The sequence below is a fragment of the Trachemys scripta genome, chromosome 3 (assembly GCF_013100865.1).
Source record: "Trachemys scripta elegans isolate TJP31775 chromosome 3, CAS_Tse_1.0, whole genome shotgun sequence".
Lineage (NCBI taxonomy): Eukaryota > Metazoa > Chordata > Testudines > Emydidae > Trachemys > Trachemys scripta.
Genome location: NC_048300.1, coordinates 70,352,511 through 70,371,366, shown reverse-complemented (window position 1 = coordinate 70,371,366; position 18,856 = coordinate 70,352,511). Strand labels below are relative to the sequence as shown.

Here is an 18,856-nt window from a genome sequence, read left to right as displayed (position 1 = left end):
CTAGGTTCTGGGTATAACCAGCCTCTCATGGCCTCTTCTCATTAGTATAGTTTGTAATGACATAGAAACTGCTTTACAGACATCACAGAAACAATACACAACAATGAGCAAAGTGGTAGCCATGAATTTTGTATTAGGATTATATAGTTTCTGTATAGGAATCACCATACTGGCTCAGACCAGTGGTCTATCTATTCCAGTCTCCTATATTAAACAGTGGCTAGTATCAGCTGCTTCATGGGAAGGTCCAAGAAACCCTACAGGATAATCTGCTCACAGGGAAATTTCTGCATAACCCCCATCAAACAGAGGTTGCCTTGAAGCATGAAGATTTATAGAATCATAGAAATGTAGGGCTAGAAGGGACCTCAAGAGGTCTAATCCAGCCCCCTGTGCTGAGGCAGGACCACGTATACCTATACCATCCTGAGAAGTGTCTGTCCAACCAATAACAGGGATTCCAGAAACTGCCTTGGAAGCCTATTCCAGAGCTTAACTATCCTTATGGTTAGGAAGTTTTTCCAAATATCTAAATTTAATAGCCCTTGCTACAGACTAAGGCCATTACTTGTTGTCCTACCTTCAGTGGACATGGAGAACAATTGATCACCATCTTCTTTATAGCAGCCCTTAACATATTTGAAGACTGTTATCAGGTCCCCCCTCGGTCTTCTTTACTCAAGACTAATTATGCCCAGTTTTTTAAACCTTTTTTGATAGGTCAATTTTTTAAAACCCTTTATCATGTTTGTTGCTTTCCTCTGGACTCATTCCATTTTTTTCCCCATATGTTTCTTAAAGTGTGGCATCTAAAATTGGACATAGTATTCGAGCTGAGCGGGATAGTTATCTCCCATGTCTTACATACAACACTCCCAGCATCCTAGCCTTTTTAGGTTGTTGGCTTATATTCAATTTGTGATCCACTATAACCCCAAGATCCTTTTCAGCAGTACTACTATCTAGCCAGTTATTCCCCATTTTGTAGTTGTGCAACTGAGTTTTCCTTCCTAAGGATAGTACTTTACACTTGTCTTAACTGAATTTCATCTTGTTGATTTCAGACCAATTCTCCAATTTGTCAAGGTTCTTTTGAATTCTAATCCTGTCCTCCAAATTGCTTGCAACCCCTCCTAGCTTGGTGTCATCTGCAAATTTTATAAGCATACTCTCCACTCCATTTTCCATTAGTGAAAGTAATTAATGAAAATATGGAATGGAACTGGACCAGGACAGACCATTGTGGGACCCCACTAGATAGCCATCCCAGTCTGACAGCAAACCATTGATAACTAGTCTTTGAGTACGGTCTTTCAATCAGTTTTGCACCCATCTTATAGTAATTTCATCTAGACCACATTTACCTAGTTTGCTTGTGAGAATGTCATGTGGGACTGTGTCAAAAGCCATACTAAAATCAAGATACATCACATCTACTGCTTCCTCCCTATTCACTAGGCCAGATCTCTTGTTAACCATCTAAAGGTCTAATCTTTTGAATCCTGCTAAACTCTTAGCCTCAACTGTATTTTGTGGCTGTAAACTGTGCACGCTAATTGTATGTTGTCCGAAAATGTATTTCCTTTTATCAGCTTTAATTTTTTCCCCTTTCAATTTCATTGCCTGTCCCTTGACCTGGTATTTTGAGCAATTGTAAATAGCAGTGTCCAATCTAGCTTCTTGCTATACAGAGCATACATACTTCAGGAGGCCATGTAAGGTTATGTGTGGGACCATGGTATATTTTTTCCTCACAATAAAAAATCACTAAAAAGGTCTTGACCAAATGTGATCAGAACTGTGCTACCTGGAATCACATTTATATGGTTGTTCCTATTAGGATACTAGCATGGTTACCTTGATCACTGTACTATAATCACTATTTGGTTGTCCACAGACTGTACAACACAGTTAACAAAAAAGATCACTGATCTGGGAATCCTGCTAGAAACAGCTAGACTTAAGCATGGTGCCGTAAACTTGCACAGTTTTATTCTCAGAGAAGACAGGACCCACTACAATGTGGTTTCTGCTTTGTCGGGGGAGCCAGATACAACGTAGTCTTCCAATATGATGTCAACACGGTTGGTCTAATAACATAGAGAAGTTGGGACTCAACTGATCTTGACCATGCTCTGGCTTGGGCTTCACATGATGAGAGCATGATTTGGGAATATGGTTAAAACATGGTATTGTCCTGAATACACTGCAAGACCAAGGCATGTTTTCACTGTGTTGTGGGACTATTGTTTTACACCCAGGTCTCCCAAGAAGTCAAAAATGACATTGCATCTTACAGGTCTGGTAAGGCTGCTGCACAAAGACAGCAAAGCAAAGCAAATAAACAGAACAACACCTTACAAACTAGTTCTTCACTTCAGTTTACCTCATTGGAAGCAATTAGTCTCATAGTCCCCTTATTAAACTGGCCTAACTCTAACAAATGGTAGGCAGGGTGGTCACATGAGCCCAGTACTTCTTTGTAGCAGGGGAGGTGTTCTGTCTAAAACGGCATTTGACAACCTCATTCAATGGTTTAGCTTGTTATGGTTTCCTATCAGCTTCACCTTCAACTGCCTAATATCAGCCTCTGTCTTTTGAGATATCTATTTTAGGTACCTATTTCTGATATCTGAGTGCCTCACAATCCTTTTACTGTATTTATCTTCACAACACCCCTGCAATGTCAGGGAGTGCTATTATCCCCATTTTACAGATGGGGAACTGAGGTACAAGGAGACGAAGGCCTAGATCCTCAAAAGACATTTAGGCACCTAAGTTGCTTTGAGGATCTGGTGCTCAGTGATTTGCCCAAGATCACACAGGGTGTCTGTGGCAGAACAGGAGCTTAAAACCCAAGTCTCTGTAGTCCTAGGTTAGTGCCCTACCCACTGAACCACCAATATCTGATGGTTTTACTGTATTTGGTCTATAAATTTGAAAACAATGCATCTAGAATAGTGTTCTTACACAAGCTTAATAACTGCACAGCACACAGACTTCAATTCAGCTGACCCAGTAAATAATTCTGTTGAGTTTGGGCAACCTGAGTTTGTTGTTTTAAACTGCTTTAGATATTTACATTTCAGAGGGTACGTCCTGCAGTGCAAGCCCCACTCCAATGTACCTACTGGGATTGGCTGATTATTCATGTGTACGAAAGGTAGGTAAAGAGCAGAGAAATGAAAGGGGGAGATGTTCTTTGTAACCACAGCCATTTTCAGACCCAGACATCCATTAGGCTCTATCCTAGGAGAGTGATCTTGTTTATTCCTTCTTGCCATCACCAATATTTCTGGGAACCCCACAAATAAACCCAGGATGCTATTTTGCATGTGAACCATTGCCTTACACTATGGTACAGACAGTGATGGAAAAATAGGCGGGAGATAAACTGAACTACTTTGGAGGAACGTGTAGCTTCTAGCATGGAAAAGAAAGGCAATCCAGACCCATCTTTATCAAGGTGAGCACAAGCTCCTCACTGGTAGATTAATTTTTATTTTACATTTCTAACGTTAGTACTCCAAAAACCCTACAGAAACTGTGAGCCTATAATTGTAGAAACCTCTTTTAAAATGGAAACAAAAAATGTGCTGAGAGCTGCAATATGCTATGTCTAGGGAGATTACTTCATTGCAGACATACATTTTAATCTGCTTACTGAGCTTTCAAAACAAAATGTATACCCTCTTCCTACAGAAGAGTCAAGCATTAAGGCTACTGCCTTGTGTGTGTGCATTAATTTTGCCAGCTATCACACAGGAAATCAATAGCAGAGCCAGGGTTGGAACACAGACCTGCAGGGTCCCTGTGCAGTACCTTAAACACAAGAGAACAACCTTTCTTTTCTTACAACCCTTTGCCTCAATCACTGTCTCTCCAGTGCACTGAATAAAGCAAGAGTTCTGTAGAACAAGTAGTATGTAAACATGTAATTAAATACTGTCATCATGCATACACAAAAGGGGGCCAAATTAAGATTGCCTGGGAAGTGACATACACAGAATTAACACCAGTTAATGGAAGAACCCTGATTAGAACTCACGGGCTCCTCCTCACTCCCAATGCAATACAACCACCCATGGGCCAAAGCTACTGGAGCATCCCTGTATCTGGAGCTCTAGCTTTGTGCCTATTGTGTGGGGAGCTCTGTAGAACTGGAACATAATGCAGTTGGTGTGTGGGTAGCTTTATGGAGCTGGATAGAACATTTGGAGGTTTTAGAGCAAGCTCCTAACAAGCTCCACTGAGCATGTGCACCTGGGAGGTTTGTAACTCTGTCATATTTAGATGGATTTTCATGAGGACAGAAAAAACCCCTCTCTCTGACACCTAGGATCACCCCTTTTCCAAATACCAAGTCTTGCTCCAAAACAAGGAGGTGCTAAAGCTCTTCAAGGGAACGGTTGGAAAAAATGTTAACATTGGCCAAACTACCTATTAATCCTTAGCCTTATTCTCCGAAACCCCTATCGCTGAAATATTCCAAAAATTCATTCTGGGGCAGAGAGCAAGCATGGAACATTTCAGTCTGAGAGATTAAAGTTTGGCACCTTTATTAGCAACTGAAAACAGGAATTAATAGAAAGTGTTAGACAATCTGAACTGTCGGTTGCTACCAGCTCTGCCTGTTATACCTTGCAACAAAGGCCAGTAACTCTTCTCCGTGGTCAGTTAACTGCAGAACTAGCTTCCCACTGGCATTTCAGATAAATATATTTAAATACATAAAAACATTTAAAAATAATCTACAATGATGATTAATAAATAACAACAAGAAAAACAAGGTGAGGCCGAAAGGGAAAAAATCAATCAAACCCAATATGCCTATCTCCTGTATCATTCTCTCCTCCACCAATCAAATCATTTTATTACGGTATAATTAAGCTACAATGTATGTATATATTCTTTCAGATAAAGTAAACAAAAGCATGACCATTCAGACATAAGGCTGATGTAGTCTGTGTTTCACACCACTGAGCTGTATACAATTATTTGATTTATTTATTTGAAAGGATTAATCTGAGACATCTATCCCTGGTGCTAGAGATTTTTACAGCAAGTACGGTGTGTGATTACAAAAATAAGCCCCACACAAAATTCCAGTGCATGCTGGGTTGCTGAAACTAGACTATTTGTCCAGCATACTAACCCCATATCTGACCACTCTCTAAAGCCCCGCTCTGACATACACACATATACAAGCTACCAAGCACCCAGAACTCTTCTCTCCCGCGAGCTTTCCAGCATCTTATGAAAGTTAACAAATCCAAGGTCTGTCTGATCAAGGAGAAGGGCACATTTCAGAAGATGCCCTGCCACTTTTCCTTCCTTTTTAACCCCATGAGCTGTTTTTAGCACAAGTACCTTTGTTGAGCACACAGCTGCTGCTGTATCACACAGGGAGAAAGATGGTCTGTCATGTAGGCAAGACTCAAAACCATTTAGGTCTTTATAGTTTGAAATCTATAACAACCTCCACCTGGAAACTAATAGGCAGACAACATATAAATACTCACCGGTCAGAGACCTCAGTGATACATATATAGCAAGGATCAGACAAGGAGCGAGGCTGGGATTTTCAAAGAAGACTAAGGAAGTTAGGTGTCTAACTCTCATATTTCAATGGGATTTAGTTGCCTGAATCCCATACGCTCCTTTGAATATCCCAGTGTGCCAGGGCAACCAACTGATCCAGACAGTACTGGATCCTGCTAAAACTTAAGCATCCACATTTAAAATATAGTTCTTTGCTTCCTAACAGGAGCTAGGAACTTTGCAAAAATGATACTCTCAACTCTTGTGTTACTGTAATACTTGGCCTCACACTGAACCAAGCATAAAGCAGAGCTTCCAAAAGGACTTGCTCTCAGTGGCCAATTACTAAGGAGGGTGTAATAGTGTAGGCTTGATGCATGGAGGAGCAGTTCTGTGAGCCTTCTGAGTTAAATGGTCCACTCAGAATCCCATGTCCTGTACTGAAGCTACACTACTAACACTCCTGATCAGACTTTTTCCAAGAAATAGTAGCTGAATGAAGAGCAAGAGGAGACCAACCAGTAGCTACATTGACTAGGGTTATCTCTCATCCAGCTGAGCTGCCTCTTTACCCAAGAAGTACAGTATTATGTTTTATCAATTTATGGTGCTTACATGGCTCCCCCACCCCATTACTGTAGTATCTGAGCACCTCACAGTCTTTAATTATTTATCATCACAACTCCCCCATGAGGTAGGGAAGTAGTATTGTTCCCATTTTACAAATAGGGAACCAAAGTACAGAGACACTAATTAACTTGCCCAAGTCACACAGTACGTGTCTAAGCAGGAAATTGAACCTACATCTGCTCAGTCCTAGGCTAGCATACTAACCACTGAACTATCCTTCCTCTCGGTTTCAGTCCATTGCTTCAAATTTTCTTCACATTGGCTCGCACTTCTTAAGAAAGACTCTACTGTGGACCAACTTCACTCCCAGTACCAATTCTGATTCTGCACTTCTCAACTCAAGGGCATGAAAAAAGTCATATTGAGAGTATTAATGAGGTAAAGCTGAAAATAAACATGGTTTCATGCAATGGGTGTGGCTCCTTGATTACAGCCTCTTTTTATATCTCCTCCATTTCTTCCATTGACCTGGGCACAGGGCTTTAGATTGATTAGGAGTGAATGTTTCCTCACTGCCTGAAGCCCAATGCTGTATTTTCTACAGGACATTTTGCAGTTTGGTACTATAGTCCCATCTGTTTGCTACTCCTCTGGTTTTGATGACACTTGTTTTAAATTCAGTCACGGTCAAATCTGCAAAGGGATGACACCTGATAAACACGGATGTGAAGTTATATTAGTCATATTACTAAGCTGAGGAGCTACTGATGGAAGCAAATCCCCTTGCCACAGTATTAGAAAGATGCTATCAAATCCCCCAAACTACAAATTCTATCATTATGTGGTTAATAGCTGTGTAAGCAGGTAGGTGCTCTTACATTTAAAGAAATCAAAACTGAGTGTGATAGCATTCGGGAAGATGCTGAGACATTTAGGTGTGCCATTGTGCATCAACAGGTACTTTGTGACTCATTATGCATGGGATTACTATGTCAGAAGTAAATTTTATTTATATCACTGCAATCAGTGGCACTTTGAGTCTCATACATATGAGATTTTAAAATGAGTTCTCTCTAACATGTCACAGGCATAGCTTTTTATTTGGCATCCATCTCCGCTCAGATATTATGCTTTATTATGCTAATATAGGAACCTAGATAGATAGAAATAATGGGAGATGGCACATTGAGAAATTAGCTCCAAACAAAATCCTCTAGGGTATTTTGCTGGATCAGTCACTTGCAGTTTGCCTGTGGTTAGTGTTGTAAATAGGATTAGAGGAAAGAGCCTGGGATTATGTGGTAACAGTCTGGTTGGCAGCAAGACAAATTAGTCATAGAAAAGTGTAGAAAACGTAGCATATGCTAGGTTGAACAGGTTCATGTTTGAACAGCTGCCTTGAATAAGGAATTACTGGGACATTTTTTAAATAAAAAAAATACCTTCCCATTCCTTTGTACCAGGCTGATAAAAGATTTGCCCTTTAATTATCACTTAGCTTTTTTAATTCAGAAATTGCCACCAACAAGTAACATGTTATTTAGCAACACACACATTGGCCCAGATCTTAGTCCCTCTGAAATCAATGCAAAACAACAGCTGGGAACAGGATAGGGTCCAGAATATTTAATTTATATTTTTGATCCAAAATTGTTCTATAACTTGACTAGATAAGGGGTTTCCTGTATTACCACATTAAATCCAGATTTAATAGTGGAGATCTCCAAACTGTGAATATGTTAAATACAGTATGGTAAAACAATGCCCAATAGCATGGAATAATCTGCTTCCAGTTACCCTGATGTAAGTCTGGAAAAACTTCAGTGCTGTGTACCCTCATGTCTAGAAACTGAGGGAGCTTGGCATCTTTCAAATTAGGGCTTTTATACTAGACCAGGGTCTCTCTCCATAGTGCTCAGGTGCCCGGTGAATCCCATTTTTAAGGGGGTCACAGCTGGGCAATGAAAATAACTTAGCACAGGGATGGGGTTTTGATATACATACCTTTGAGAAGCAAAATTCACTTTTTTTGGCCGTAGAAGAGCAAAAATTAATATCCATTATTAAGTCCTTCTCACGTGCATATACTGGTAGTTTTAATACAGCTTCACTGGAACAGCAACAACCAAAAATGGCTTTTGCTAGTGGTTTGGCTATAATTCTATACTGTGAAATGGGCCGTTTCTGTTCATTTTTAAAAGAGATCTTGTTTTAAACGAGAAAAATTTAGATTTGACAAGTTGTCCTACACATACACAGTGCCTTTATTATGCAATTTTTGAAGAGAAGTTTTTTGGAGATTTACAAGCTTCTAAAAAACTTGCATGACAGGAGCAAGTCACATCAGTCATACCATGTTTAACCTACACTAAGAGTTAAGAGCATTTTATTGTTCTTTTTAATCACGGTCAGGAGATTTTCAAAAGCAGCTATGATATTTAGGAGCAAACATCCATGGGATTTTTGCTCCTAAATCCCTTAGTTGCATTTGAAAATTTCCCACTGTAAGTTTACTATCCTTATAATGCTGTATGTATTAAAAGATACCAAATGCCCTTTGGTGGTCAATGTTTCTGAGACATGTAATATGATGATTTGAGAAAGGATCCCTCTAGAAACTGGACATGATCAGAATAGTGTGTTTAAGGATGTGGAGTATTTATATATTTGTTGGTGTTGGCCTGAGCACCATTAACACTCAAAGCCATTGAAAAATGAGGGGATGCGACACCTTGTAGGATTGGACCCTTAGGCAGAAGAAATGGGACTATATCTATAAGGGAGAAAATAAATTAAAAAAAAATGGCACCAGACACACAAAACATTTCTTAGCTGTTGCTAAAAAGATAAAAACTCTTTAGCTTCACCTTAAGTTTTCTGAGCTGAACTCTGACTCCAGGAACTTGAGAAACTGCTCTCTCCCCACTGTGTCCTTCAATGCTTCATCCATGCCAAAGCCCCATCGCTTTACCCTCTGTTGCCCTGGCTCTTTGCTGTGGGCAAGAAAAAAAGTAGTCACAGAGTGAGCTAGCACTTTAGTGTTGTATATGCAAATAATGATGGGAACTCCTAAAGTTCAGCTACGGGTTTCTCACCTTCCAAGTCACTTTTGTTTGTATGGTGGTGTTATACAGAGATTTAATGGTCAGTGCCAAGCACACTGTCAGTGCTTAATCAATATAGCATAGGAGTGTGAGTGTATATATATCTATATATATATATACACATATATATATATCTATATATATATATACACATATATATATATAGATATATATATACACACACACACACTCACATATGTATATATGGGGCTCCCCTTCTCGTCCCCCTCCTCAGTGGAACCCTGTATATTGGCCATTGTGGACCCTGCAGTTTTTCATGCAGGTATATAAATCCATCCAAAATAATATGAAACTGGACAGCTGAAAAGACCAAGAGCAAATTGGTATGCATGGTAGTCGCATTTCCTATCTGCCTCAGTACTGCAGAACATATGGTTGAAATCTGCACATTTCAAGCAAAGACGGAAATTATTGCCGTGTACTTTATTAATCTGAAAAGAAGGAAGAAATAACATACCAGACCTCTAGTTCCCAGAATGTAGTGTCATCTGATAGCCAAGGGTTAGAGGGGTCAGGCGACACAAGAAATGGATCATATTCCACATACTGCTCTGTGTAAGCTAACAGACTAGAAAAACAAAACCATCAAACATTGTCATGTTAACGAGCTTTATGATCAGAAACCTGTTTTTTAAAAGTAAACAGTAGTGGTGGCGGGATAGTGCTTCCTATTTTATCAAGGGCTGAAATAAAATAAACTGCAAGCTTTATTAATACTTCTAAACATTTCTGCATGGAATTTCACTGAAGAATGTCAAATGCATTAATCAATAAAGTCTACCACGCAGCCCATGAATCAGGTTTTAGCCTCATTTTATTGATGAGGCTAAAGAGATTGAAATAAGGCACAGAGAGAAGCTGAAATAAAAGAAACTAATTAAGTAGATCTGACTCTGATTTTGGGGAGGGCTGAGTTGGGAGGGGAGCTCACTGTTAGGCTTAGTGGAGGCAAGGTAGCAACATTATTGTACAACAGATCTGGGGATAGGTCCCTGAGCTGCATGGGTGCTGTCACTCTGCCTACTGCCTGATTGACCAACTCAGCTGTGCAGTGGCTCTTTCAGGTGGCCAGACTACAGGGGTTTGGCAGGGGGAAGACAGGGGATGGCAAACCATGGTTTCTCTAAAACAGGCACCAGTTCTGAAAATAAGGATATTCCTGGCTTTCTGGGAGATATAGTTGCCTATTTACTTATGAAATCTGGGTTGTTCAGTCATATTAATGCAGAGTGGAGCGAGAACATGCAGGATAAGAGTTGGTTAATGATGGTGGGGGGAGAGAATGAAACAGGAGTCCATTTTTTTTTTTTAAATTTCTTGGGAATGAATTTAGTACAATGTCGTGGTGCAAAAATTGTTTGCAAGCCCACAAAAAATCATCAACACCAGCTGTGGTACCCGATGACTTCGAAAGGAGTTTGTGAGACGCCACCAATTTGGCCAATACCAGGGACTGAACTAAGGGCCTCCTGAGTTGAAAATAAGAGGTGCTCTAGTGAAGCTAAAGATCCAGGCTCTGCACTGTAGAGCTGTAACAGACACAGACTCTGTCCATAGGGACATACAGCCATACGCAATATACAATGACAAGTGGGTTATATCTACATTAGTAATTTTGTAGCCTTTTCTCCACATCGGTCCTGAAAAACAGATAGCAATTTTCCTAGGGAAGGCAATGTCAGGGAGCTTAGTGTACAAAGCAGTTACATGATAGCACCACAGCTTTCTTCTAAATTCAGCACTTTTTTTCCTGTTTCACTGAACTGAGAGAAATGGCATTAAATCACACCATATTAGCAAATCAGAAAATAGACATGCCTTCACAGCTCACACAAAGTAAACTGTCTTCAGTCAATTTGAATAACACATCCCAGCTCCCTTGTCTCCTCCTCTCTGGCACCTTCTCACAAAAAATTTCTAGATACTTCTTAGAGCATTTCAAAAATAGAAATTGTGACAATATACGTACCTCTCTGCAACTTTTGACATTTTTAATCGATGTCTATCTAACTGTATTTGCCAATATTTTATCTGAAAAAGTGAAGGCAAAAAATGGCATGAGTAATGTCTTGCTTGACTCTATTGCAGAACGTTTTATTAGGACTACAATGTAAATTTAATTTTTTCTAAGTCACAGAGAAGTGTATCTGAGCTGTAATGACATATTTATGATAATGATCACAATATTTCTTAAAGTAGATGGAACTCTTTATTAGTACAAGACATTATACATAGCTAAAAATGGACAGTATAACATTTTTCCTAAAGGTTCATCAAATAAATCTAATTAGTATTTTAATTTTTACAGAGAAATCCATTAATTGTTCCCAGTCACCCACCTTTTATTGCTTCTATTGCTCTGGGAAAGATTAATGAAGTATAAATGGCAATATGAGTAAATCCACACACACTGAAATGCAACTATGCTCTCAAACCTTAAAGTGAAGTGTTGGAAGAGTGAGTGAGTGAACTGGTTACTGCAAAAAGCTAATGCATTTAATTACAAAAAGAACACACAAACTGGATCATTGGTAAAGCTTGACACTGTTAATAAAGACTAAAAAAAGTTAGTGCTACTCCCATTACCCTTAATGAAAGTTATATGCAAAAATCTCCATGTACTGAGATGAGAAGAAATATACTCTCAAACTCTGTTTCCTCTAAACATTTAATTGATCTAATTTAAATGTTAAATAAATATACTTGACAGTTATGGTAACTTTTTATTCTATTTTTTTTTCCAGAATGGTTTATTTAGAAGTTTATTATAATTGTTTTCAAACCTCTTCTTGTAATTCGTCTTCTGTGGGTGGCTTAGTTTCTGGTACTGGTGTGTGGGTAGGACTATGACTTCGAATGTCATTTTGTAATCCATAGACAGACTATGAAAAAGTATGGAAAGAAAGACATTTGTTTTTAAAGAGTGCTTATCTTATACACACATCATCATATATATTTTTGTATTATGTATTTAAGAAGTTAGCTACCTCTGTGTATTCAAAAGCCTTACATCATTGTTCAACAGTACTGTAAATATGCCATACATTGAAACACAATGTTGCGAAATGAAATAAATAATTCTGAGAAAAGGCCCTATTACATGATAACATAGGATTTTATGTCTAACTCTCTCTATATATATATATCTGCATGTAGCACGTGTTAGGGATGACACAGTAGGGCATCTATTATAGTGGATGGAGGTGGTTGGCACGGAAGAGAAGGAACAGGAAATTGAGAGGTACACTGCCATGATGAATTATTATTTGTACAGTTCCCAAATGTGTGCCAGGTGCGTGATAAATGACTAATGCCTAGGACCTTTCACTAATGCAATCAAATTATGCTGATGACATCTCCAAATCCAGTCTTCCTTCAGATTCAGGATTTTACCATGCAACTACACTATAATCTAACTACAAAGTGATACTTTAGATTAAAAATGGGATCAATGTACAGAACTGGGATCCAGCTCTGGATCTGGAATACCTTATAATTTAGGATTGCTTGGATCTGGGGTATTGGTCCAACCTGTTATATAGACATGGACAATTTGTAAAATTGATTTGGTATATCAAATCTATTTCCTCCAAAGTTCCAGGGGTTTCATTTGGGGACATCTTTATTCTAAATTTCTCTTTACTTTCAAGGATGTGCAAGGATCCATTGCTACTACTATTTTTCTTGCATGTTTGTACTTACTGAAAGTGAAAGTTCTGTGGGCATTTTCACTTATATTTTTTCCCTCTAACTGATGATAGAAAATTTGTAATAGGGATACTAAGTATGTACCATGCAATATTCAATATACTGAACAACATACTGACAATATGTTCTACACTGCAAAATGTATTTTATTCTTTTCGTTCCCCCTGTCTATGCCTCTGAGGGATTCCTTGGGGCCATGGAATTTACATTTGCAAACAACATATTTTGTTTAGGGCAGTTAAAATTGGAAAGTTCCTGTAAGGCTTTATTATGATTGAACCACAGAAGCTGAAGGTGCTCAGTACCCTTAGATAGCCTTGTAAGAAAAAGCCTAAAGAAAAAGCAGGTCTGTTTTAATTTTTAGGGTATGTCTACACCTACTGAGTTTTTGCGCTGTAAGTTTCACCAGTGATAGGGAACTGGTGAAAGTAAACAGATTAATAGATTCTAGGACTGGAAGGGACGTTGAGAGGTCATTGAGTCCAGTCCCCTGCCCTCATAGCAGGACCAAATCCCTGATAGACATTTATCTAACCTACCCTTAAATATCTCCAGAGATTTCACAACCTCCCTAGGCAATTTATTGCAGTGTTTAACCACCCTGAAAGCTAGGAACTTTTTCCTAATGTCCAACCTAGACCTCCCTTGCTGCAGTTTAAGCCCATTGCTTCTTGTTCTATCCTTAGAGGCTAAGATGAACAAGTTTTCTCCCTCCTCCTTATGACACCCTTTCAGATACCTGAAAACTGCTATCATGTCCCCTCTCAGTCTTCTGTTTTCCAAACAAAACAAACCCAATTCTTTCAGCCTTCCTTCATAGGTCATGTTCTCAAGATCTTTAATCATTCTTGTTGCTCTTCTCTGGACCCTCTCCAATTTCTCCACATCTTTCTTGAAATGCGGTGCCCAGAACTGGACACAATACTCCAGCTGAGGCCTAACCAGTGCAGAGTTTCACCGCAAAAAGTCATGAACAAGTGTAGAAGCTTCCGCAGTTTTAGTGTAAAAAAGGGACTTTTTGCGCTTTAAATGGTAAGTGTAGACATACCCTTAGTAAATGGCTTACTAATTAGTAGTTTCAAGTCACAACAGGCTATGGAATTTTTTATGTATTTTTTCAGTGCAAAGAAAGGAAAAAAAGGTTTTACATATTTCAGTCATATTAAATAAACAACTCTGGAAATATAACAACACAGTACTTACCTTTCTTGTTTTGTGAGGATTTTTCATTCTTGAAGACTTTTTTATATCCACTTCAGTAGTGTTTACACATCCAGGCTAAAAATTAAAAAAACCATAAGAATGGAATCTGACATTGAACTCCATATTTATTGCATTTTGTTACTGCACAGTGAAGCTTGTACTATGGGTTAGAGTAAGCAGAGACATGGTCAAAACTGTGAAGTATGGATAAATTTATCCTGAGGATGACAAACTATATTCAAAAATGTAAGATGCCGGAGTGTAGACTCTTCTGGAAAAATATGAGATAACGCTGTATACAGGATCATGAATATTACCGGTTTGTACCCTGCATCTATGTAGCAATATGGATGCCACTATAATGCAAAAGCAATGCCTTCAGGAGATAATATTTTGAAACCTGCACTGAGATCCACCTCCAATAGACAATCTGTTGTCTTAATTTATTACTTTAAAACATCATTAGGGGTTCCAGAACAATGTTGCTTGGTCTATTTTGAGTAGGGTTGGCAGATTGCAGAAATCCAAACACCCTTGCCTTGCCCCTGCTCTGCCCCTTCCCCAAAGCCCTGTCCTTGCCCCACCCCTTCTCCTAGGACCTGCCCCCCCTCACTCGATCCCACCTCCCTCATGTGCTCACTTTCTCCAGGCAGGGGCAAGGGGTTGGGGTGCGGGAGGGAGTGAGAGTTCTGACTGGGTGTGCGGGCTCAGGGGTGGGGCCGGGGATGAGGGGCTTGGGGTTCAGGAGGGAGCTCCAGGCTGGGGGCTGAGGCCAAGGGGTTTGGAGTGTGGGAGGGGATTCTGGGCTGAGGCAGGGGGTTGGGGTTTGGCAGGGGGAACGGGCTCTGTGCTGGGGGTGCAGGCTCTGGGGTGTGGCCAGAAATGAGGGGTTCAGGGTGTGGGAGGGGGTTCCCTGCTGGGGTTGAAGGGTTTGGTGTGCGGGATGAGTGCAGGCTCTGGGAGGGAGTTTGGGTGCGGCGGGGGCTCAGGGCTGGGGCAGGGAGGGTTGGGGTGCAGGAGGGGGCTCTGGACTGGGGTGAGGGTGAGGGCTTCTTCTGGGGGTGCAAGCTCTGGGGTGGGTCCAGGGATGAGGGGTTTAGGGTGCAGGAGGGGGCTCTAGGCTTGGGCTGAAGGGTTTGGAGTGTGGGAGGGAACTCAGTGCTTGGGCTGGGGGTTGGGATGCAGGAGTAGGTGTGCGGTGAAGGCTCTAGGAGGTAGTTTAGGTGCAGGAGGGGGCTCAGGGCTGGGACAGGAGGTTGGGGTTTGGGCTCTAGGCGGCGCTTAACTCAGGCGGCTCCCGGGAGAGGCAGGCATGTCCCCCTGGCTCCTAGCCCTGGCCAATGGGAGCTGCGGAGCCAGCGCTCGGGGCAGGGGCAGCATGCGGAACCCCCCCGGTCACCCCTGCGCCTAGGAGCCGCACATGCCGGCTGCTTCTGGGAGACGCATGGAGCTAGGGCAGGCAGGGAGCCTGCCTTAGCCCCGCTGCACCTCTGACAGGAGTTTTAGGGGCTTGGTCAGCGGTGCTGACGGGAGCCACCAGGTCCCTTTTTGACCTGGCATTCCAGTCGAAAACCAGAGGCCTGGCAACACTAATTTTGAGAGCTACTTTTGCTAGGCACCCCTTTTTGCTAACAGGCATTTGTGACAGAGGTTGGGAGTGGAGCAGCTAAGATTATTATTCAATTAAATTATTACCTATAATTTGTGTTGGACACTTAATTACAAGTTGCTATAGCTCAAAGTCATAACTCAGAGAGAACAAACCCTTTTTAAGACCACAGAAGCAAAACACATGTTTCTTCCTTGGTTCTGTCAGGGACTCCAAACAATAAGTGATCTTCTGTGCAATGCTGTCATTTGAAAAGTGTGGTGGACCCAGAAGGCAATGCATAGACTGTGCAAGGTGCCCCATAGCATATATGAAACCTACACCATGATCTTGACTATCACTCCTTCAGAAAGCAAGGACTATTGGACCACTTCTTTAAAAGGTAGCCTGAAGAAGGTGGGGAAATTGAGCTTGCTTCTTCATGTAACACAAAGGGGCTTGAACAGTCTTGACAAAATATAGACAAAAACCTGGTTTCAGAGTAACAGCCGTGTTAGTCTGTATCCACAAAAAGAAGAACAGGAGTACTTGTGGCACCTTAGAGACTAACAAATTTGTTAGAGCATAAGCTTTCGTGGACTACAGCCCACTTCTTCGGATGCATATAGAATGGAACATGTATTGAGGAGATATATATACACACATACAGAGAGCATAAACAGGTGGGAGTTGTCTTACCAACTCTGAGAGGCCAATTAATTAAGAGAAAAAAAAACTTTTGAAGTGATAATCAAGCTAGCCCAGTACAGACAGTTTGATAATAAGTGTGAGAATACTTACAAGGGGAGATAGAGTCAATGTTTGTAATGGCTCAGCCATTCCCAGTCCTTATTCAAACCGGAGTTGATTGTGTCTAGTTTGCATATCAATTCTAGCTCAGCAGTCTCTCATTGGAGTCTGTTTTTGAAGTTTTTCTGTTGTAATATAGCCACCCGCAGGTCTGTCACTGAATGACCAGACAGGTTAAAGTGTTCTCCCACTGATTTTTGAGTATTTTGATTCCTGATGTCAGATTTGTGTCCATTAATTCTTTTGCGTAGAGACTGTCTATTCAAGTGACATCATCATAGGACCTAATCACATCAGCCATACCATCAGGGGCTCGTTCACCTGCACATCTACCAATGTGATATATGCCATCATGTGCCAGCAATGCCCCTCTGCCATGTACATTGGCCAAACCGGACAGTCTCTACGCAAAAGAATTAATGGACACAAATCTGACATCAGGAATCAAAATACTCAAAAATCAGTGGGAGAACACTTTAACCTGTCTGGTCATTCAGTGACAGACCTGCAGGTGGCTATATTACAACAGAAAAACTTCAAAAACAGACTCCAATGAGAGACTGCTGAGCTGGAATTGATATGCAAACTAGATACATTCAATTTAGTATTGAATAAGGATTGGGAATGGCTGAGCCATTACAAACATTGAATCTGTCTCCCCTTGTAAGTATTCTCACACTTCTTATCAAACTGTCTGTACTGGGCTATCTTGATTATCACTTCAAAAGTTTTTTTTTTCTCTTACTTAATTGGCCTCTCAGGTTGGTAAGACAACTCCCACCTGTTCATGCTCTCTGTATGTGTGTGTATATATCTCCTCAATATATGTTCCATTCTATATGCATCCGAAGAAGTGGGCTGTAGTCCACGAAAGCTTATGCTCTAATAAATTTGTTAGTCTCTAAGATGCTACAAGTACTCCTGTTCTTTTTGCAAATTCACAAATAGTTTCAGGTTGACCAAAACTGCATTGTTTAACATATAAACTATTCATCTGAAAAGTTTCACCTAACTCTAGCCCTGAAGCATGTGGATATTTTCCCCTGTACTCAGGCTCCCGGTGCCTCTCACTCTATTGCCTCTGGTTATAACCGGAAATAGCCCCTCTAGTGCTACCTATTAAGAAGAGTCTGACATTTCCATTATAAACTCCTAATTCTGTACTATTTATAACAACTCGGACATTTCATTGAAGTGAAAATTGGCCCAGTAAAGTCCCAACTTGGAGCAACTGTGTTTGCAACATTAAAAAAAAAAATATTCAACAACATAACACATTTAAAATATACTGACATAAACCCAGGGACAAGATATAAGGTTCACAAATAGCTAGGTATAAATGCTTACAAAAGGGAGGGAAGGTTAAATTCTGTTTTCAAGAACCATTTTGACATCACTGAATATAATTAAAGACAAACTCTGGCCCAGTCTTTTTAGCGAGACAGAGTTTAAAATGAAATAATGGGTTGAATTTGATGTCAGATTTGTGTCCATTAATTCTTTTGCGTAGAGACTGTCCGGTTTGGCCAATGTACATGGCAGAGGGGCATTGCTGGCACATGATGGCATATATCACATTGGTAGATGTGCAGGTGAACAAGCCCCTTATGGTATGGCTGATGTGATTAGGTCCTATGATGATTTCACTTGAATAGATATGTTGACAGAGTTGGTATTGGGCCTTGTTACAAGGATAGGTTCCTGGGTCAGTGTTTTTGTTCAGTGATGTGTGGTTGCTGGTGAGTATTTGCTTTAGGTTGGGGGGTTGTCTGTAAGCGAGGACAGGTCTGTCTCCTAAGATCTGAGAGTGAGGGATCATCTTTCAGGATAGGTTGTAGATGTTTGATGATGCGCTGGAGAGGTTTTAGTTGGGGGCTGAAAGTGACAGCTAGTGGTGTTCTGTTATTTTCTTTGTTGGGCCTGTCTTGTAGGAAGTGACTTCTGGGTACTCGTCTGGCTCTGTCAGTCTTTTTTTTCACTTCAGCAGGTGAGTGTTGTAGTTTTAAGAATGCTTGATAGAGATCTTGTAGGTGCTTATCTCTGTCTGAGGGATTGGAGCAAATGCGGTTATATCTTAGAGCTTGGCTGTAGACAATGGAACGTGTGGTGTGTCTTGGATGGAAGCTGGAGGCATGTAGGTAAGTGTAGCGGTCAGTAGGTTTCCGGTATAGGGTGGTATTTATGTAACCATCGCTTATTAGCACAGTAGTGTCCAGGAAATGGACCGCTTGTGTGGATTGATCTAGGCTGAGGTTGATGGTGGGATGGAAATTATTGAAATCATGGTGGAATTCCTCAAGGGTTTCTTTTC

At 40.6% G+C, this 18,856-nt stretch overlaps 1 protein-coding gene across 1 annotated transcript in view; it reads right to left on the bottom strand.

Annotated features, from left to right (window-relative positions):
• RGS7 (regulator of G protein signaling 7) overlaps positions 1 to 18,856 on the bottom strand; it is a 417,353-nt gene that overhangs the window by 16,509 nt on the left and 381,988 nt on the right. The window contains exons 10-14 of the mRNA XM_034765031.1: positions 14,148 to 14,222; positions 12,020 to 12,118; positions 11,206 to 11,267; positions 9,694 to 9,804; positions 8,979 to 9,104 (exon numbers count right to left, since the gene is read on the bottom strand). Coding sequence (XP_034620922.1) covers positions 8,979 to 9,104; positions 9,694 to 9,804; positions 11,206 to 11,267; positions 12,020 to 12,118; positions 14,148 to 14,222 — 473 coding nt within the window. The remainder of the gene's footprint in view (positions 1 to 8,978; positions 9,105 to 9,693; positions 9,805 to 11,205; positions 11,268 to 12,019; positions 12,119 to 14,147; positions 14,223 to 18,856) is intronic.